The sequence below is a fragment of the Micropterus salmoides genome, unplaced genomic scaffold, assembly GCF_014851395.1.
Source record: "Micropterus salmoides isolate LMB-PRFRI ecotype aquatic unplaced genomic scaffold, ASM1485139v1 Ms_hic_scaffold_18, whole genome shotgun sequence".
NCBI lineage: Eukaryota > Metazoa > Chordata > Actinopteri > Centrarchiformes > Centrarchidae > Micropterus > Micropterus salmoides.
Genome location: NW_024040928.1, coordinates 6,570,021 through 6,592,896, shown reverse-complemented (window position 1 = coordinate 6,592,896; position 22,876 = coordinate 6,570,021). Strand labels below are relative to the sequence as shown.

Below are 22,876 nucleotides of genomic sequence, written 5' to 3'. Positions count from 1 at the left end.
TTGATAAATGCAGGATACAGCTACAAGAGCAAACATCATCAATTAAATTCAAGAATGCAGGAAGGTCATTGAATGACCAGGGAAATAATATCAGCCCTATGCCAAAGCCCCTTTTTAAGGTGACTGTAGCTAAAATTTCTCTCTGGGGAGTCAGTAGGCTACATTCAAAAGCAGGGATGTCTGTTTACTGCTGATCACAATCCAAGTCCTTTAATAATGGTTATTTTCTGATTAAATGTCCCATCCTATCTGATCTGTCTAATCTGTTTTTAATTTCCATTTTACAATAATTCTACATTAAAATTGGTAAATCAATTTCAGTATATTTGACAGCAGAATCATTCTGCTTAATATAACCTGCATCAAAGGTTTCCTCTGATGGCTTCTTATAATATTGTGACTGTTTTTCTTTTATTTCCTCTGCAATGTGTGGATCTGCTGTTTATACAGCCTCTTATTATGTCCATCATGAACAAAATCCTAAAGTTCAGGTGTCGTTTCCAACCAACAGCAGCACTGAAAAACATGTGACGTGATGGGTGAAGGGGGCCTTGCTGTGAGGCAGGAGGGGGGGCTTTTGCATATTTGTGTTCAGGGGGCCCAGTGTCTCATAATCGGTCTATGCCTTCTATTTGAAATAAGTGAAATAAGTTCAGGCTATTTTTTTCAGTCCATTGATGTTCCAACAAACATACAGTGTGTCATGCACATAGAGAGAAAGCTTCATTAGTGTTATTTATATAAACACTCAAGTAACACTAAAGCTGAAACTCAGATAAAAAAAAACTCTGCCTTAGATAAATAAATAAATAAATAAAATGTTCTAGTTCAAGGGTCTCCAATGTGATGATTTGATGCTTTTCTTGATGCAGATAGTACATTTAATAGCTAGGGGTTGAGACTGATCAAACAAACAATCTTAATATCTTGGTAATTTTGGATTTTTTGTCACTATTGTTTACCTTAAAATAACAAATAAGCCCTAATCGTTTGGACTACAAACTATAACACTAATTAATGATGAAAAGAACCAGTAGTTGTAGCCCTAAAACTACCTGGTGTCATGGAATTACAGGAACATCTAAGGAGGTGAAACTTCCCAATTTCTAGATTTACAAAATCATGTAGTCGGCTTGAAGAGGAAGGGAAAAAGTGGATGGGAAAAAAGCCCACAGAAACACGTTAATCCGGAACATAATGCAATGCATGTGACTTCATGTCTCACACGGTGTCTACATGGCTTGGCCGCCTGTATGAAGCAGTCATGTGATCTTCATCTTTGAAGGGATTTGCTGATTTTCAAACTTAAACGTCTACGTTGAACAGCGTAATTAGTCTCTGATAACATCACTTTCAGTGATGTGGGTCAAGGTCACCGTGTGCTTTCATGCTCCATGGGTTAATGGTTATGTTTCACACAGTAGAATGCTGTCACATGAGTTATTTTAAGTAGAGTAACACAAATTATGTCCAACTCTGTATACTGAACTAATATGTCTGAACTTCTGTGTGAACCAGCGTATACCCACTGTTAATTCAGTGATCTTTTTTTTTTTCAGATCGCAGAGGCGTACTCGCTCAAAGAGGACTGTATCCTTTCAAGTGCACATTTTTCTGTTTTTATGCACTGTGACATTTGCCAATCACTGGTATTTCCTAGCTAATTGCAAAGAGTGTGATATCCTCTCTGTGGAGTAAGTGGTTCTATCTCATTTGGTACAAAAAGGGGGTTTACCTTTGGTGAGGGTTGTCAAGCAGAGCAGATTTGGGTTTACAAGTTTCTTCTGTTAGAGGCCTGTGATGGACTGATGACCAGGCCAACACATGACTCTTACCCTAGGGACAATAATAATGTTTTTCAGCTATTTCAAAATGGCAATAATCAAACTATAAATCAATCAAAACTAAAAACTAAATATGTTAGAAGGGAAAAGCTTCAATTATTCATCTTTTTTAATGTTCGTTTTGCTGTCTATCTTTTTGTCAGCCACATCTTTGTCTCTGTGTTGTTTTCTATCTGTTCATTTGTGTCTTAGTCACTGGGTGTTCCCCATACTTTGGCTGAAAGCCCTGAAGGCTTGCAGTAGGAGTTTCCTGGCTCTGTTTGTGCTGTTGGTCTGGCAACAGCTGTATGCCTGTCTCGCTGCAAGGAGGACGGTTTGTGTTTCTGGGTGAGGGGAGGGAGAAAGAGAGAAGGTTCAGAATTCATTTATAATGATTGTTATCTTTGCAGGAATTGGTCATCATTTTTGTTGATATATTGCCTTCAAAATAATTTGTAAAAAAATTTTTTTTCTTTATTGGTTTCTTTGGTCTTTTTTATTTCACATGATCATATCATAGACACTCGACACTTTTATCTATTATCACAGCAAAAAGGTTAGCATAGTCTGGATCACAGATGATCGATTTAATGCCCCTAAATGTAAAGTATGTTTGAGCTCACTAATATACTGTATTTTCCTTTGCTGCCTTTCTTCCTTTATTTGTAAAAATGCTAATCCTTGAAGCTATCTGTCAAGTGGACATGTTGCTCCTGTTGATCTAAAAGAAGCACACTGATTATGAGATCATCTGAGTCTGAATTCGAGCATATGTTTGTAAGAATGAATTTGTTTTGGTGTCATGAGAAAAATGGTTACAGACCGTTAACTGAATGACACCATTGGTTTCTTTAATTACACCGTAGGATAGGGATTTTATTGTCTGCAGTACCATACTACTGACACAATTCATGTAAAAACTATTAAAAGAACTAAAACTGTAGTTTAGATGTTTAGATTGAAAGTCTCAGTTTGTGTCTTTAACTGGTGATGCTACCAGACCAGTGGGCCATCCAGTTTCTGCAGCTTGAGAAGCTCTACCATGAGCGTCTGCTTTCCAACCTCGCTGCCCTGCAGGAGAACTGGGGTACTGCATGCATATGTTTCTTCCTCCCATACAATATTTAAATCATTGCTCTAAAACATAAATGTAATTCTGTTATATTGAGAGAAAGAATGGTTGTGTGCATTTATTTGTGCGCACCTGTACTCCGCATGTGTTCCCAGAGAGCCAGCTGAGGGAGAAGAAAAACGCTGAAAGCTGTTTGCCTGCGGAAACAGACAGCATCAGTCAAAAACACATTGAGACCCTGAGCCAGATCTGCAGGACACACCCCAGGTACAATAAGAGAAAATCAAGGCTCACAGATGCATTCATAAACAGCCATTTTATATTGTTATCGGCTCCCTGAAATGGAGTTGGACACAAAGCAGATATTCCGAACCTGCATTTCTTTGTCATGTATTACTATTAAGTAAAGTTATGTCTTTGATGTTTCCCACACCTCAGTGCAAATACTTGCAGCAGAAAAACACGTCCATTATAAACATCTCAGCTTCTCAACTAGATTCCTCTCATGCCATTTCCTCCCATTAGCTTCATCACTGTCAGACAGAAACCTTTTAGTGCCTATTTTGCTTCACTGTAATCTACCTCTATCTTCATCTCTCGTGTGAGCGCACTGAGGAGTCACGGTCCAAACACGCTGATAATGCATGAAGACACACTGAGGATACAGACACACTTGGGACTCATTGGGAAAAGTCAATATTTTTGACTGGGCAGAAAAGATTCTCACAGGATAGTGATTTCCAGCAGATTCAGACAAATACCACAGGTCTGCATGCCAGACGCTGTTTTGTCCTACCTATCCTGTGACTCTCTTGGTATGTTGTTGCAACCCACAGTCATTGATGCAGGTGGAGTTGATTTTGGAGAAGAGATGCCGGCCTGAAGAATATTATAGCTTTTTAATTTGTTAAGTAACACATCATTAACCCTGTCTGACATTTTGTTACATCTCTTTGTTTCTCCTGCTATCTGTCTGGCCTTCTTGTCGCGGCTTTCCTTTGTCTCTATCTGTGTTCCTCTTTTTGGCATCACTCAGACCATCCATCAGTGTGGAACAGGTAAGACATGTGAACCTTCCTTTTCTATGATCACCTTTCAGATTTTTTCCTACACGATAAATAATTGTCAAATAAATAATTGTTGTTTGATTCAACAGAACACGCCGAATACAACACTGAAAGACACTCAGAGCAAGAACGAGACACTACAACCCTGTCATGATAAAAGTAAATGTGTATTACTGTCTGTATACAGCACCAAAGGAATAAACAAGACTAGAGTCTACAGTCACGCTTGTGGCTCTGTGAGAATATACAGCGGTGCTCTGAGCTAAATGTTAACTACATGCTAACATGTGCACAATACTAACATATTGATTAAACAGGTACAATAATATGTTCACCATCTTACTTTAGTGTGTTAGCATGCAAACATTTGCTAACAAGCAGTAAAGACAAAGTACAGCTGTTCCTGATGGGAATGTCATTAGTTTTGTAGGTAGTTGGCCATAAACCGAAGTACAGGACAAATTTCTATGTGTGGAGTCAGAGGATCTCTAAATTGAGAACAATTTAGCCTGAGACAGACATAAATGTCTCTACCAAATCTCAAACAATAATCCATAATCAATAACCAATGTCCTTTGTCTCTCTCACATTCCAGTCAACAAGCCCGAAACAACACACCAGGACGAAGAACAAGAGCAACGCATGAACTCAGAATCAGAGCTGCCGTTACCACAGACAGGCCATCAGGAGGGAGGTGAGGAGGAGGAGGGAGAAGAAGAAGAAGAAGAAGAAGAGACATATGAGGAAGGACAGGAAGTAGAAGAGGAGGAGGAGCCGTGTGAAGAGACGCCAGAGGAGGAGGAGGTGAAGGTGGAGTGGCCTACAGGGGTCCCCCAGGCTTCAGACAAGGATCTTGCCAAGCTGTCCCACACAGAGGGGGTAGGTACACTTTGTGTTCGCTGGTCTGGTATTTGTTGGTCTGCTTTTACACCTGCTCGTTTTTACTAGAGGAGGTAATGTAACGACTAATTAGCATTTTGGTAAATCAAACAGATTGTCACAGAACATGATTTGGGTATGAGTAAATAAAAGAGAGCTGTTGTGATGAATACAGGAGGGGTATAAGTATCTTTTCCTGCCCTGCATCTCTCTCTTGATCTTTGTCATCTTTCCTTCCTGTCTTCCCCTCCCTGATCTCTTCTAATTTACTGTCTATTATACTTTCTGCCTGCAGAACGTAAGAGTGCGTTAAAGTTCTACATTATGATCCACAGCTCTTTGTCTTTGCCGGGACACTCCCATGAATGATCTTTGTGGTCCCTTGGTGAGATCATCGTCAACTTCTTTTTGTTCAAAAACCTCCAGCCATGTTCACTGGTGTGGCCATACACTCGGGATGTCTAACGTGCCAAATGTGCTAGATTACTGAACCAAGATATCATGTGCTGGCTCAAACACTGAGCTCAAGTGGCCTGGTTCTTCCTAGAGGTGGAGATGAAATCAGAGCTACTCCAAACAAGCAGTGCAGGCTGAAGGCCTCGCATTGATGGGGTCAGGACCATTCTATGTAATCCAGTGGAGGCATGACTGGGTGGGACAGCAATAAAAATAGTTGACTCACATTTCTTGAGGGTTTTGGAGTGTTTGGGTTTTTTTATCAAGCAAGTATAATTGTTTTCCACTTTCTATTTTCTCTAGTCACTTTTTAAGAAACACAATTTGAGGACTAGACAACTAATTCAGAAAATAAGTAATAGTAATGCCCAGTGCTTGAATAATTGAATTGGCAGCACGAAAAATAAGAAACACTTGAATTTAAAGGGATAACTTTTAATTCTAAACAATTTTGGGATGAGTTTCTGGATTATATTAGTACTGATACACAGCAACTAAGGCAATAGAGCTGGAACAATAAATTGGCTGGGCCAATATTTTGGCCAATATTGGCTTAAAGAGGTCATATTATGCTTTTTGGCTTTTCCCTCTCCTTTATTGAGTTGTAAATCTTTTTTGTGTATGTAATAGGTTTGTAAAGTGAAAAAGCCCAAGTCCACCCCAAAGGGAGTTCCCAGCTCCTACAGAAGACACTGCTCTGAACTGCCTGAAAACAGCTCGTTTGTAGTCAAGCCTTTTTGTCCGCTTAAATGTGACGTCACATGGTATCATGTGTCAATAGCTCAGCGGCTAGTCAGACACGCCCTCAAAAACACCGGTGGAAAAACACACTGAGCTGCAGCACACACCGTGTCAAGACGTCTACCCCCTGCCTTCCCTCATCCCCACTCTCCCTACCAAACGTTATACAGTCAATGAACATACAGCTGTTACTGTGATGTAGAGACAGTGCACAGTTAAAACGTTACATATGAAAGATCAGTGTGTTCCAGATGAATAATTTACCACTCTAAAACTCTTGCTCCAGCTGCTAAGCTGGTCCGGCAACATGTACAGCTGAAGTGAAGCAGTGTTTACTGGTTTGTTAGGACCCGCCCTACTCTGCTTCTGATTGGCTAGTAGTCCTTAACTAGGTACTATGCATGTGCTCCCAACAAAGATCTTTTAGAAGTGAGATGTATCACTCCATAGCTACAACAGTGCGGTCAACACATTGGGTGAAAAAATATGGTGTTTTTTGAAAATGAAACCATGTAAACCTGTTCTGGTACAACCCCTAAATAAAATTATGAATCTGAAAATTAGCATAATATGACCACTTTAATGCAGCTATACATATAATTATAAGTGTATATTTTGGCTGCTAAGTAGCAAGATATTGCAGCACAGAATGCCAAATGTAGTTTTTTTTAGAAAAAGTGACGCCATTATAAAGTTTGTCTCATAAGTTTACTTTTTCACGGTAAAACTTTCCACTTAGTACATATGTTAGCCAACATTCTTCAAATTTAAGGTATACTTTTGTCAAAAAAGGTAAATAAAAATAATAATATCAGCTGATTTTTCAACTCTCAAATATCTACATATCCAGTGTCCAGACTATAGCAATTAGTCCTGTATATTATTAGTCCTGTATCTTAAGATCTCCCAGCCAGCTGCTGGCTTTCCTGACAAAAATGAACCACTAGCACACAGGGTTGAGCTTACAGAAACATGTAAAGCCACAGAACCTCTCTCTCAAAAACAAACCATTTAGTCTGGTAGCTCACTGCTAATTCAGTCCTCAGCCGGCCAAAACAGTGACCTGCTGAACAAAACTGAGAGCCAGCAATAGTTTATGTGGTATATAATATATTCAGAAGAAGAGACTTTGTTGACAGTGTGAAATGTGAAAAGGCCATACTGTGTCATTTCAAACACTATGGAATTAAGTCTTGGAACATACTAAAGCATTAAAAAATATGTTATTATGCTTTTTGGCAAAATTTGGCATAATACTTTTTGAATTTTTGTTCAGATCTGTTTGCTGCTGTTCATTGCTGTCTGGCACGACACCAGCTGGCTGGGAGATTGTCAGTTACAGTACTGATAGTCTCTGCTAATGTTCATTTATTCATACAAATGCCACTAACGCATACCTCCTTGTGTCAAAATTATCACTTTTCAATCTTTATCAATTTTTTCTTGTGTATTTGCCAGATTCCAGTAATTTTTGCATGATGTTAGATGGCGTTTTAGTCATGCCTGACTTTTTCACTAACCATCAGGTAACACATTTCATTGATTATTCTTTCAGTTTGACTCAATCTGTGATTTTCTTACACTTTCAAGAGATTTCCCAAATTTGAACTAGAACAGTACTAAATCAAAACAGTGTTTTCAATTATCCAACGAAGGTTAAAATCAAGGGCAACTGGACTTGGTTGAAGATACTGGAAGACGTTTCGTCCCTCATCCAAAGGACTTCTTCCGGATCTGGTGATTGGTGTTTACAGAAAACCCACACACACAGACCAATACCTACTCTTCGATTCATACCACCCACTGGAGCACAAGCTGGGGGTCATGAGAACACTGCACCACAGAGCGGAAAACATACCAACAAGCGCCCAAGCCAGAGAGAAGGAACAGTGCCCACCTGAAGGGGGCACTTACAGCCTGTGGAGACCCTAAATGGACCTTTGTGAAAACAGCCACAAGATCCAAGAAGAACAAAACTACAGGGGAGGAGGAAAAGAAGGTCAAACGCAACAACATTGTGATTCCGTACGTGTCTGGAGTATCAGAGAAACTCAGGAGGATTTTCAACAAACACAACATCCCTGTGTTTTTTAAACCCAAGAACACACTAAGACAGATGCTGGTACACCCCAAAGACCGCACACCCAAACACAAGAAAAGCAATCTAGTGTATGCGGTCCAATGCAGTAAGGAATGCACAGACCTGTATATTGGGGAGACTAAACAACCACTACACAAACGCATGGCTCAACACAGAAGGGCCAACTCCTCAGGTCAAGACTCTGCAGTCTACTTACATCTGAAGGACAGAGGACACTCGTTTGAGGACCACCAGGTGCACATTTTAGACAGAGAAGATGGATGGTTTGAAAGAGGTGTCAAGGAAGCCATCTACACCAGGGTTGAGAAGCCGTCATTGAACAGAGGAGGGGGTCTACGCCACCACTTATCCCCCACTTACAATGCTGTCCTTTCATCACTTCCCAGGAAACTCAACAAACGTAACCTATTGGCCTCAGGTGAAGATACCAACGATGGTCGTTCAGTCTTGGCCACAGGTAGTCTTAACGACTGTAACGACTGTCGTCACAGCAACCAGGAACACTAACGAACCAGCGGTATCGATGACCCGGGCCAACGACCCCACTGAGGTTAAATAGCTGAGTTTCCCTGCCAGTCAGTCAGAACTGAAGAAGTCCTTTGGATGAGGGACGAAACGTCTTCCAGTATCTTCAACCAAGTCCAGTTGCCCTTGATTTTAACCTTTGTTGGATAACTATGACCTGGATGACTGAGAATCTTCATAAACAGTGTTTTCAATTATACATTAAATTATGATTCCTGAATAAACCACCGATTTTATCATAATTTTATCACAATTAGTTGTGCTTGACGCTCGGTATGCTCATTTATCTTCTTCAGAAAACAACTTTCATCACAAATTCCTGTGGCTTTGTGGAACAGAATTACACCGTGTTGTTGTACTATGTAAAATCTGGAGCTGGCCCAGACTCAACTTTACAGTCTTTACCTAATCAGTTATCTATGGAGGAGCTCCAAGCTCTCAGAGAAAGTTGTTTCTGCTCACACACAAATATTACTTTGTCCTGACAAAACTCAACCACTTCTCAAACCATGCAGTATTTCTCTTTAACATTACAATTTCCACAGTGGTGAAAGAAGAAAATTCGGATTTGAACAGGGATTTGGACTTCAGCACCAGAATGTAATCTTAAAAGTCAAGTCAAATGTGCCTCTGTACAGATTTGACTGAACATGATGACAGCTGCATTATTTGGCACGTTGTTTACCCACTGACCTCAGTAAATAATTGACCTATAAATTATGGCAGCAGATGAGGCTGACAGCTTGACAAATGACTCCACTTCAGTAATCAGCATTAGACCGTGCTGTGTGTTATTGTTTCTGCTTTGTTCAGAAATTATGATCAGGTCAAAAGGTTTTCAATTGGGTGGGAGGTGTGGCTAATTATTTTTATTTCTGACATCTGTTGACTGTACATTGTAACTGCAGTTTTAAACATCAGTCGGAAATTCAATGCATAATAATGAATATACCGTCAGAAATAGATTTCGGTAACATTGGTCTCTCTGAGCTTGCCCAATCATGATTTCCATCTGAAAAACATTAGTCAGGCATGCTGTGTTGTTGCACCTGTTCTTCTGCAGCACTTGCCTCTGCCAAGCTTCTGTTATTGAAAACATAAACTATTCAACTAAGCTTTTAGTTGTGACAATGACAAAGAGTTTTAGTCTGAAGCAAATGTTACATGCAGTTACATGGTATGAGACTCAACCAAGGCTGTGTTTGTGTTCCTATTCTTACAGTAGGCTATATGCTTTCTTTAAAGTATTTTGCAACATAGATAAGAAAAAGATTATCTAGTCTGACACTTTTTTTGACCAACATGAATTGATGTTTTTTTAGTAGATTTTTGGAAGTTTTGTCTGTTGGTCACCCAAGATGACCAAAGTATGGCACTTTCTGTTTACCTTAGGTTTTTTGGATATTTATTCAAAGTTTGTGCAGACAGAGATTGATGATGATGATGCAGCTCCATGTATTTACCATTTTAGTGATTACTTTAGTAAGTACAATGTTATCATAACCAATAGAACTAAATCTAAAATAAAACCCTAGTTGTAAAGTGACTCCCAAAACGTGGACCTTAAAACAAGAGAAAACAGTGGTAGTGGTCATTAGCAATAGTGGTCATTTCTCTTGTTTGTGCGTCTCCCTCAGAGTTCCTCCCCAGATGGTCTGGTCTCCATTCTGAAGAGGAGGAGAGCATCGCTGGATGGATTGCCTCCCCCAAGCAACATTGTTACTAAACAGAACTCGAAACGCAAAGTTCGCTTCAGTGAGCCAGAGGACGGCAGTGAGCAAGGTACAGTTGAGCTCATCTGTAATGTAAACACCAGAATGAGGAGACTTTTAAGATGCATGATCCAGGCCTGATTTACAGTGGCTGCAGCTGGTTGAATGTGTGTGCTACAGACAAACTGCCAAAATACTGAATCATTTAAAGAAGCATTTGTCCTTTTCTTACTTGTAGATGAGGTAGGTGGAGATTCCTGCCTGATCCTGCTGCTGCTGTGTCTGGTTACTGTGGTGATCAGCGTAGGCGGGACAGCTCTCTACTGCACCCTGGTGGACACTTACTCCAACATTTGCACCGACTTCACTCACAACGTTGACTTCTATGTCATGAACGTACGGAGGTTCTTTGAAGGGCTCGGACATTGGCTGCCCCCCCGGACTTAGACCCTCTCATCTGCATTCCAGACGGGAGCTGTTTCAGACATTTGTACTGTAATGGACAGTGTGAAATAGAGAGTGCTGACAAGAAAGTACCTGAGCACGACTCAAATCTGCAGTTTGGAGTCAGCGTGACCGACATAGAACCTACAGGCATTAATCTGATGCTGTCATCCAGAGTGTTTGAAGCTTTGGTTTCTTCTACAGTGACTGGAGCTTAGGGCCTTTGGCTGAGATTTATGAATCTGAGCTATCAGCCTAAGATTTATGTATAGGTAATTGGTGCTCAAAGCAACACTTAACAGTAAGAACTGTCAGAATTCACAACATACTGTGGGATCACAGTTTAAAGCCTCTTACTACTGTTTGTGTGGAGATTTCATCTTAAGCTGAACCTTACAGATAGCACACAAAAAGGCTTGCAGCTCCCAACAATACAGAAGAAGTAATGTATCTGTGTACTAGTGTTCCCCTCACATTTGTAGCAGAGAAGCTCTCATTAGAATCTTTAGGATGTACACGCGTGTTATTATTTTTGGATGATTAATGGGCCAATGGGCCAAATGACCCCCCCCCCTCCCCTTTTTAAATTAATGTTGCCATTATCTTTTGGTCTGTTGACTCATCTCTGTTAAATTAATATACTGCAGGGCTGTACACCTATATCAGACACTTTCTACGACAACAAATATTTATATTATTTTGAAAAACTCTGATTCCAGATACAGCCTATATGAATGATCCTTGTGTTTACCTCAGTACAAGTGGTTACTTTTAACATTCCTATTATCAACTTAATATAACCAGTTCAAAGAGAAGATTTGTACTGTATGTGATACTGATAAATGTATAAAGTGCTCTATTAAAAAAAAAAACACAGCGTCATAAAACGGCCTGCATGAATGATGGTGTACATGTAGATTCACGAAGAATGTGGCTCTAGGTATGAAAATATAAAGTCCACCACCTTATAACACATCAGTATGCAATACTGTGATTTAACAGCCACTCCACAAACTCAGGCACTTACCCTGTGTTTATAATTTTTGTGCTCCGTGTTCACTCTAAAGTGTGTGACCCTAAAATTCCTGTTCTACATCTGGAGCTATGATTAAGTCTAGTCTCCTGCAGTGTGCAAGCAGCTACGTCATGATGGTAGTCAAAACCCAATGCAGAGAGAAGATACATTTGGATTGCGTGTGCTTTGGGCAACAGATCACGTTCAGAAACAGGCAAAAATACAGATGGTTTAAAAATGAAGATAAGGTACACTACACTCTTGAACGTACCTAGCTCAAAATGTTTCCTTTGGTTATATGCACATTCCTGAGCCTTCTTTTATCTGCGTTGGTAGTTTAATACCCAGAGGGCATGGGTTATGCTGTCTTTGTATCATTTTGTCCAAAGCAGAGCTTTATGGACCAACAGTTGTGTTTCCTGGCTGGGACAAGTAACACAACAGAAAATATGGCTGTTAACACATTTTATTGAAACAGAGAAAATTAAATTTGATCAGCATGTACCTTTTGTCCATTGCCTTGTGTTGATGTTTATACTGATTTCAACTGATTTTTACCTTTTCTTCTGAACTGCTACTTCTTCTGTTTTGTCACTGTGGATAACTGCAATTGCTGCATTATGCAATCCACCTTTTATATGTTTCAATATTTATGTTCAGTTGTGTCCACAAAGGAATACAAAAACACATTAATGAAAGGAAATGTGCCATTGTGCTTTCTTTTTCCAGGGCATGTCCTAATTTACACGGTTGCTTGGTAGGTGAAAAGAGTTTCTCACATTTAAAAGAAAGGTGTTTTTAATAGTCATCAATAGTTTTTTTGTTTGGCTGTACACATGCTCATGAGGCTTTTCACACTGACCGCAAATGCCCCAAGTTCAGTACCTACTCTTCACCACATGATGTCAGTGTACACCACGGAATCACCAACCATGTTATGTATAAACTTCATCCACTGCTGCAGTACAGCCAGCTGAAAACAGAGCTACAGCTCCTGAAAGTATCGTGTTTAAACAATTTACGTGATATTTTAACCATCGTATTTCACATTCACATTTCTTTAATTGAGGAAAACTATTTAGACTAATAAGTTGGTTACTGGAATGAGTGCACAGTGCCCAGGATGTTAGTATGTTGCTAAATTCAATAAATGGTGGAATAACATAACAGTGATGGAAAAATGTAAATTGGAACTTGTAACTATGCTTTTTAAATGAATTTTCCAGCTAATCCAAGGGGGGAGAATATCTCCATTAAGTATGAGAATTTTCCCAACCCATAAAGGAACACTTCACAAGGAAAAATTCACATTCATTATCACTTTATTTGGAGATACGTGGTTTTCACTATACAGGAAGGGTATGAAAACTTGCAATCTGAAAAGTAACTGGTAACAAAACCTGTAAGGAGTAACAATGCACAGTATTTCACACTAAAATATGGGCATTCACTGGAAATACTCAAGTAAAGTACCTTGGATTTGTACTCAAGTAGAGTAGCCTACTACTAGTAAATGAAGTTATTGTTACATTCCACCACTGCAGCAGGCAGGTGGAGGCCCGCCCCCAAGAATCCATGATTGGATGGTGAACTGATATTCTTGATTGGATAGTCAAATGACATGTTAATCAGAGCATCCCCATTAGTTATTCAGTAGAATGTGTCAAATGTGGGACAAAAGTACTTGTAACTGTAGGTTTGTTTTGTACCTGGAGAATCGATCCATACCTGTAAACTTGTTTTTTTTTTGATATTCAGATATACATTCAAACATTTCCACACAGCTACAAAACATTTTCACGAGTATTAAACTTTTCCACACAGCTACAAAACATTTTCACGAGTATTAAACTTTTCCACACAGCTACAAAACATTTGGGACATTTTTTTCCCACAGGTTTTGCAGTTATCATCTGACATCCACACATACCACAGATCAGGTTAGGGCTATGAGTTGAGAGGTATCCACTGTACAATTAGTGAAGGTTATCTCTTTTCCTCTCTTTTGTCAGCTATGCTGGAGCTGAGGACAGACATTGAAATCATTGGCCACAGGAATCGCTGGCCATCATGTGCCAACAAGGCCTGGTGATTCTCAACTGTGTGGGACCTGTAAGTGCAGTATGTTATCCAGACTTTGTCCGGGGAGTGAAGCAAAGGAAACTTTGCGATGACATTTTGTTGATGACAGGTGACAACAACACTGTTCACAACAGTTCTCTCTCTGCTTTGTTTGTCCTCTCAGTACAGATTTTATGGTAAACCAGTTGTCAAAGCTTGCATAGAAAATGGAGCTCACTACTTGGACATTTGTCGGGGGCCCCAGGGAGAAACAACAATGTCCATTAATATATTTTTTAGGGGTCGATTCAATGTGATTGTATCTGTGTATTTCTTTGATATTTTCTTTATTGCTGTCCCAAAGGTAGACTGAATAAATTGAGTCTTGGCTGCGTCTGTGACTGTGCATGATGGTTGTGTGTTCATACAGTCAGTTCCATTTTGTTTTTGTGTGTATGTGTATAATTGTGGGTGTCCATCCTCTACAGTTTCAGTGACACATAGGCCTTGGACAGAGGAGTGGATGTGATTGGCAGCTGTGGCTTCGACTCCATACTGTCAAACCTGGGTCTTACACAGAGGCAGTTCAAAGGTATAGTAGGCCAATAGTAGCAAGTTTAGCTGAACTCATACATTTGATTGTACTAAGGCTACATTTTAACTGGAACTTGGTCTTTAACTGTGTGATTTGCGAAACAAGTGTGACTTCAGGAACACTGACAGCTGTGGAGAGCTTCCTGAAAATTAACAGTGAGCCCTAGGTAGCCTCAACAACTACAGCCCCTGCATTGCATGATGAGAATTGTAGTCCGATACACTTTCGCCTACCTCTTAAAAGGTAAAATGATGGCTTTTTTGGTGTAAGTTCATATAATTGAGTTGTCGCTTTCAAGGCACAGTGCAGGATGTGAGTAATCACAGACGGTATAAAAAAATATCAGTATAGGTACACAGTCGAATACATGTTTGAAATAAAACATTGCATTTTACTTAATTTCTGTATATAGTATACAGTAGACGAGAACTGAACTCCTAAAATGACTCCCAGCAATCACTGGTCATTAGTCACAGAAATCAGTATCTCTGTAACAGAAGCTTCAGGCAAGTTGTGGGAAAATATATAGAAAGAATATATATAGAGGGAGCAGTTAAGTGAGTGGAGCAGATGCGCTACTCTCCTCATGGGAGACTGTGTTATTATATAGCCACATATATATATTTTTAATTTCCATTGAATCAAAATATGCTTTTATATAACCAAACAGCTGCTTTTGTGCAACTACCCTGTAATTTCTGAATTTATGTAATTTTTCAAGAGTAGGTAAAGCACTCCCCATCTGTCAATCCAAAGAAATAGTTGTTTATACACATCAAACCTTTTGGAAAGCACTAGTTTTCTGCACCGTGACAGAATTTAAAGTTATCTCAACCCTTGCATGGGTCGTCTGGCAGTGATGCTACTTGGCAGTCTGCTGTGTAAGGCTTCGTAGACAGCTGATCCATCCGCCAGCTTAGGAAGAAGTTTGGCCACAAGCCGCTGCCAGTGGTGGGAGCCAAAGTCAAGAAGAGGTAAGGCTATAAATGAGCAATTACTGTCTGGCTAAAAGACCTTTCTTTGAGTAATAACGTTTTTATTGGAATGTAGGGCTTGGCAGCAGTTTGTCAACAGAGGGGTGCATATGGAGGCTATCCTGTTTCTTCGGTGTACAGCAGAGAGGGATTTTCCCACTGAAACTGTTGTATCTTTTATACACTTGAGCTTCATTTGAATAGATTCCAAAGTGAAAGATGCAATATTATTTTAACAATAACACCTTCATTTACAACATAGTGCAATTTGAGCAAATGCAATCAACACTAAATAAATGTAAGAAAGCATAGGCCTATGTTATTTTAAAAAATGTTCTTGAACGAAAGCCTTCATTTTGGCTGCTTTAATCTATAGGCAATGAAACATACTCTGCAAGTGAGACACAAGATCAACTTAAGTTACTCAATAAAAATCATGCACGCTTTGAGATACACTGTTTGTGCAAGATAGCTGAGATGTGCAGATTATAACTCTCTGGCAGACTGACTTACATTCAGTATAATGGAATTTTATTGGAACGCGGGGCCAGGCAGGGACGGAGAGACAGATTTAGAAGACTATCAATGGATGAAATGAGCTCAAATACTGCTTTGCTGATGTTGCAAGCAGAGATAGATTCGGTGAGTGTGAAACCACTTTGCTGTCTCTGTGTATTTTGGTGTTTGTGTATGTGTGTGTCGAGAGGTTTTATATTTTTCAGCTGCCAGATCAAGCAGTATGCCATCCCATTTATGCTTGCATGTGCTTGTAAAGCATCAAATCAGTAGAAAATTGCTCCATAGCACCACTAGCGTTAAAAAAACTCTCTTGTTTTTCTATTTTGGCCTTTTTCAGTGAAAAAAGCTACGTCCGGCCAGGCTTTGTAAACAAGGAGGAGCGCTGCCCACGTGAGAGTAGCCTCAGTCAGACCCACTTATTACTGTGTGTTCGAGCAGCATATGGAGGTCATCCTGCAGATACATGGGAAGAAATTGTCAGTAGTAAAGTAACAACGTATTTAATACGGGACAATTCGCAGTATGTGAAAGGCAGCAATGAATTCACTGTGAATGACTTGTCCCCAATAAATAGTATTAAATAGTATTTTAACATCCTACCATTGCAAAATATTCATTGCGAATTTTCCACATAAATAATTGCACATACATTTGAATATCTCTAAATGCACATTAATATGATACATCAAATTAATTTATGTTGATTAAATTTTTTTTTTTTCTTATTGAATTGTTGAAATTGTGTTCATCCACATGATTACACCCTTTCTGATGACAAATATGCTTCAATTGTGAAAACATTTGAAAAAATGAGAAAAGAGAAAAGAGTGTTTGGCCAATAGTAGCGCTATGGATCTCTGTATTAAGCAAACTCTAAAATATGATTCAAGTTGTGTCTGTACTCTGGAAATTGGGCTAAATAATAATATTTTTACGTGAACAAATTCACTTGTAATCTGTATTCTACATATTATACTAGATTGCGCCACAGTATTAGTAATGTGTTGGCTGTGTTGGGTTAGCTCAAGCGTAGTTCTGAAAAAGGTTTTAGGTCTCGTTGGGGTTGCAAACCCCTTTTGCAAGGGAGAGCTGACCAAGGCAATCCCTCAAATATATACAGTATCTGCAGTCATTTTGAGAAGGTTACAGTCACCCTTTGCTCATCTAACAGCTCTTACTGCAGCTTAGATTCTACCTCATTTGCATGTTTCTTTCAACAAAAATGCAAATGTAAATTTCCATGCAATCAGTAATTTGGCACACCGTGTTTGAGACAGTAAGTAACTGGGCGTGCATCGAAATGTTTTGCTGCGTCTGAGCATGCCTCAGGACCAGAAGGATTAAGAACTGCTAATGTCTCAGTACTACCTGTGTCCTTCAGGAGCACAGTGTGGTACGCTGCATAAAATGACACAAAGAGGTTTAATATTTGGTATTGAGAAGACACACTCCTTCATATTTTGACTGCACCTCTGCATCCTAGCTGGGAGAATGCAAAACCATTTTTTCCCCTGCTGTACCTGTAACTAGGTCAGCCATTCCAGCAGCTGTCACTCTTTTGATCACAGCCAGCGAAACGGGCCTTAATGAAACTATCTCATTATGTTGTTTAGGCCGCCATCTACCAGCAAAGTGGAAATATGATGAGTCATCTGTAGTGATTCATCACTTTCTTCCCCGCTGCTTGTTACTCCCTTTGACATCTCATCTCGCTCTTCTGCCTCGCTCTTTTTTCTCCCTCCAACTGTTTCTCTGTTTTTACTCCATGTCATCCTCCTTCTTCCTCACTCAATATGATTCTGCATTTCTTACCACCCTCCTACTTTCTCTTTTTTCTTCTACCTTTTGCATCTACATGCTCCTCACCCATTCTCTTCTCATTTGCTTCTGTCACCCGCCTCCCTTTCCTTTTATCGCTTCAATTTCATCTCTTATTACTTCTTCCGTGTCCCTCACCTCTTCCCACTTCCCTCTCGACACACCACTTTCCCTTTATCCCTCATACCCCCCCTCATCTGTTATCTGTATCCCCTTATTTTTCCCTCTCTGTCACCTTTAATTTCCCTTTTTATCTTTTACGTTCTGCCTTTCGTGCCCTCTTTTTCCTCCACCTGCAGGTTAGTTACTGTGCCTATTTCAGGATTGGTGGCCTCTTCTCAGTAGTTAAGCTCTTCTGTGGCGGCCTGCTCTTCTGGTTCTTTGTCAGATTCAGCCTGGGCATGAAACTCCTCACTACAGTAGCTACATTGTTCAACCTCTCTTTTTTGTAATTTCTACCTTGGTATTTGCTGGCCAAAGCAGATTATTTGAGTCAGCAAAAGCCTTAAGACTCTGATAGTTATTCCAAGCATTTAAATGTGGATGAGTGTCACAGTTAGGCGTGAGTATTTAGCTGAAAGGCTTACCCAAAGCTACTCATGTTAAATGCAGCAGCAGAGCGTGGCAACAACTGTGATACTACTTGATGCTTGCAAGTAGAAACATTTCTCAAATCAACATGGATTATACAGTTTTATTTCTGTATTTACTGCAAGTCAATAAAAAGCAAAGGAGTTATGGGGAGTAAATGGAGGAGGTTATTTAATGTTATTTATATGCAAACTTCCATAATTCTTCTGTAAGCACAGTTTTGTGAAATGTAAGTGATTGATGTTTGTTTTTTGTTCCTTCTCAAAGTTCCCATCACTCTTCACCTTTGGCTTGTTCACCAAGTCTGGTCCAAACATGAAGCAGGCGACACAAATACTATATGAGTTTAATATATATTTGTATCCTGAGATGAATTGAAAGCTTCCTTGGGGAGCATGTGACATGGCTGTCAAACATCGCCTGCAGTTTGGAGCTTTGAAACCAAGTGAACTGATTCTGTTTGGCCCTGAAACGTTTTCTTAATCATCTTAATGTAAGTGTCCTCCATGAACACAAAATATTCGAATAAAAAAAAACATTTGAATAAAAAGTGATGCCCCTTGTCCTGATGGATTTCTCTTTCCTACTTTAGTACTCATAAAGTATGTTTTGTGCCCTGGTTATAGCAGATAACACACATCATGGGTTTATATTTTTCTCACTTTGTCAGCTCTTATAACAACTATTCCAGCTCTTGTGTCTTCAACCATGTACATGCAGTGTTCATTTTCCTGGAGTGTTGTTTTATTATGCAGTTTGTTGTGCTGCAAAATCTTTTTTTTAAATCAATTTATATATAATATTGCACTAACCACTGTGTGAAGACATTGGCCATGTCACAGTAGGAAAAATACAGTTGTGAATGATCAATTTAATGAGCTGCTTCAGTTTCAAGAACCTGGTTTTGTTCATGCAGGCTCACTGTCACACTGTCATGGCTCACTGGAACATTTGAATAGAACAGAGCCGCCATTAATGCCATTAGTTACACCTGTGATTTTCCTAATATGACAAGTAGCATGTTGAAAAAGGCCCATTCAACATTAGCAGCATAAGAATAGTGGTGTTGCCTGTATTACATCTAGTAAGTAGGTTTGGTGCCAGACCTCTGAATCACTGCCCACATCTTCAGTAATTCAAATGTTGAGTCTGTTCATCGAGCTTCAGTTTCACCTTAATAATTGCAGTTTATTGTTAAAGGATAAGGCTGGTGTTATTCTGTATAAAAGGCTCTGTAATTATCTAAAAACAGCTGGGCACTGTAAACTTTTGTAAACATTAATCAAACAGGAGTGCATTTGTTGGGGACTGTTTTCAGATTACTCCACTTTTGGTGCCCAGTGATGTCATGATGCCAGAAATTTAGTAGTCGATACCAATACCAGAGAAATTCCCCAATTCTTGATACCCATTTCGATGCTACGTCAATATAAACTCCTTTAATAAATTATCAGACTACACACACAAACACCCACACACCCACCCTGTACCCATGGTGACAGACCGTTGATCCAGAAATATTTATTTAAAATGCTAACAACATTATGACAGACTAAACGGTAAGGACGGCAGCCATGTTTACATTACGTTAGGCTGAACACGATAGCCTTTAGCGTTTAATGATTGCAAATGTCGTAGGGAACATAGTTGGCCAGGGGACACAGCAATGTCTCATACATACATTCACAGACAGGGTACAGAAGTATTAGAAGTATTGAGAGACAGACTAACATGTTATTGCTTTTGGTATTTTCATGGGATTTGTTGAGATCAGTCCTATCCATTCCAGTCTTTGAACCTAATGCTTAGACTATGTGAAATGTTACTTTCTGCATTGATTGTTTACTGATGGACAAAATACATGCAAACACTATCGGCACATTCCTTTCACACAAATCCTTTCATTCTAAACTCTGACCTTTTTTTAGAGAGACTGTTTACCATGCTTGAAAGCTTTAATGACTGTTTCCTGATGTGATAAAGGATTTTTAAAGTCCTGATAGACAAAACAGTTGACTCACTAAACAGTGCTTGGTCTTGATGAGTTTAAATATTAACTCATTCTGACAGATTTCTTAGTGATTGTCCATTGTTTTTGTATCTTCACAAGCAAAGAACAACATACAATCCACATCATAAACATCCAGCTGCTCACAACCGGAGGCTACAGTCTTGCCACAAGGTGCCAGTGTTTCCTCTGCTTCTCCCCACTGCCAAATATTTTCAGGGCACACCTCCACATGACAGTAGAGGTCGTTTGGTGCCGTTGAGCATACAGAGATGGTGCATTGCCTTAATTAAAAGACTGTGGGTGCACCATTAAAATCTGGAGAGACGGGAACACGACAAGAGAGCCACAAGGTAATTGTGAGGTAGTAGATTTCTCAGATCTGTGTATAAGATGTGAGTCTTATATCTCCCTCTCATCCCCCAGCTGTCACCACCACTCCAATAAAACAACTATCCCACTAAACATAAATAGACACAGAGAAAGCTGATTGGAGCTCTGTGTGCAGTGAGTCTGTTGACTGAAATGCCAGAGGGGTGTTAAATAGGTCCTAAGTGCAGTGTGATGAGTAGCTGAAGGCGGGATGGGGGGGGGGGGGGTATTTTTTCCCTGTGTCAGTGTACGAGAACGAGAAATGGGGGTAGAGGGATTGCAGTGGATTCAGCCCCACCCCTCTATCCCGGCACATCTCCAGTCTGCCATTGTGGCTGTGCAGATATTCATGTCCCATGCACCTCCTCTCCTCTCTCTCCACCTTCTCCATTTGGATCTATCTATCTGTCTAACTAAAGATTTGCCTGCACTCTCAAATTCAAATGAGCTTCATTGGTTTGATCACAATTAAGTACAGCATTGCCAAAGCATGTGGTTCGAGTTTTACAGTATAGTTTAGAATGTGTCATTGGCTTTACACCACACTATCAAGACCATAGCTTCAGCTAACCCACCTGTATAGATGTATAGAATACATTACAGACATGTGCACCAAAAAGGGTTTCATTTCCAAACAGCTTTTGACTTAATCTGCCAATGGCCTGTTCAATTACAAATGAAAAGAAAAAGAATACATTAGTAAGGCTGGAGAGGGATTGCTTTTCAAATATAGTCAAATATAAGGTTCTGCCCCCTTCACCACCCCAATCATTTTTGTACAAGGCCTTACATAAGTGTGTGTGCGTGCAAAAAGTCCGTAACAAATAATTTGTTCATTTGTGTGAATGGATTTGAGAATGTGTCCATGCATGAGATCACTTTGTGTGTGTGTGTGTGTGTGCTGAAGGAGGTTGTTGTTTCTGCAGGCTCCACTTGCTGACTCCGAGGAAACTGAGTCCCGGACTGTATCAGCAAGAGAGAGAGAGAGAGAGAGAGAGAGAGACATAGGCTGCAGACACAAGTCAGAGCAGGAGTTGTTGGAGCTCGGTGGTTTGCCTGCAGAAAGATACTGTATATACCCGTACACACACCCCACTGCAACCGTTAGTTTTAATTACCAAAAGTCACCTTCAGGACAGGACTGCCAGACTGCCAATTTACCTCAGCATTGCCAATAAGATTCACCCGTTTTAGACACATACATTGTTATTTTAATGCTATAATGTTCTAGACAGAAGTAAATAGAAATAATTAAAGTTCGGTCTTCTGCACATAGTGTATATATACACATTTTTTTAAATAATGCTTAGAGCAACAAGAGCCAATCAATCAAAGCATTAAATGAGGTTTATTGGTCACCCATTGGTTTAATATTATTTATTGTACTATTGTGGTATACACACTTACACTTTATTAGGTACACCTTGCTAGTACTGGGTTGGACCCCTTTTGCCTTCAGACCTGTCTTAATTCTTCGCAGCTTACTTTCAGTAAAGTATTGGAAACACTCCTGAGTCCATACTGACATGACAGCATCACACAGCTGCTGCAGATTTGTCGGCTGCAGATCCATGATGTGAATCTCCCATTCCACCACATCCCAAAGGGGCTCTTACGGATTGAGATCTGGTGACTGTGGAAGCCACTGAAATACAGTGAACTCATTATCATGTTCAAGCCAGTTTGAGATGATTTGAGCTTTGTGACATGGTGCATTATCCTGCTGGAAGCAGCCATCAGAAGATGGTACACTGTGGTCATAAAGGGTTGGGCATGGTCAGCAACAATACTCAGGTAGGCTGTCGCGTTTAAAACATGCTCATTTGGTACTAATGGGGCCCAAAGTGTGCCAAGAAAATTTCCCCCAAACCATTACACCTCCACCAGCCAGAATCGTTGATCCAAGGCAGGATGGATCTGTGTTTTCATGTTGTTTACGCCAAATTCTGACCCTACCATCTGAATGTCTCAGCTGAAATCAAGACTCATCAGACCAGGCAACGTTTTTCAATATTCTGTTGTCCAATTTTTTTGTATCAATGTGCTGACAGCACAAGAGTTGTTCTGTAACCCGTAATCCTCTCTTCCCAGGCTGCCATCTAG

The 22,876-nt window shown here is 39.9% G+C and overlaps 2 protein-coding genes across 4 annotated transcripts in view; both read left to right on the top strand.

Moving 5' to 3' along the window:
• cnstb (consortin, connexin sorting protein b) overlaps positions 1-12,538 on the top strand; it is a 20,799-nt gene extending 8,261 nt beyond the window's left edge. For 2 of the 3 annotated variants that reach the window (XM_038727213.1, XM_038727214.1), the window contains exons 4-11: positions 1,560-1,590; positions 2,824-2,910; positions 3,051-3,162; positions 3,932-3,953; positions 4,052-4,121; positions 4,558-4,841; positions 10,302-10,446; positions 10,615-12,538. In XM_038727213.1, the coding sequence (XP_038583141.1) occupies positions 1,560-1,590; positions 2,824-2,910; positions 3,051-3,162; positions 3,932-3,953; positions 4,052-4,121; positions 4,558-4,841; positions 10,302-10,446; positions 10,615-10,823 (960 nt within the window). In that variant the 3' untranslated portion in view covers positions 10,824-12,538. Of the gene's footprint in view, positions 1-1,559; positions 1,591-2,823; positions 2,911-3,050; positions 3,163-3,931; positions 3,954-4,051; positions 4,122-4,557; positions 4,842-5,176; positions 7,691-10,301; positions 10,447-10,614 lie in introns of those variants that run through there. The other variant, XM_038727215.1, reaches the window with a different exon arrangement.
• On the top strand, positions 11,925-22,876 carry sccpdhb (saccharopine dehydrogenase b). Its single transcript, XM_038727514.1, is given in 11 exon segments — positions 11,925-11,972; positions 13,891-13,947; positions 14,081-14,260; positions 14,401-14,488; positions 14,608-14,646; positions 14,790-14,820; positions 15,349-15,465; positions 16,170-16,224; positions 18,102-18,221; positions 18,661-18,717; positions 22,865-22,876. Coding segments are annotated over 11 exon segments (804 nt in total).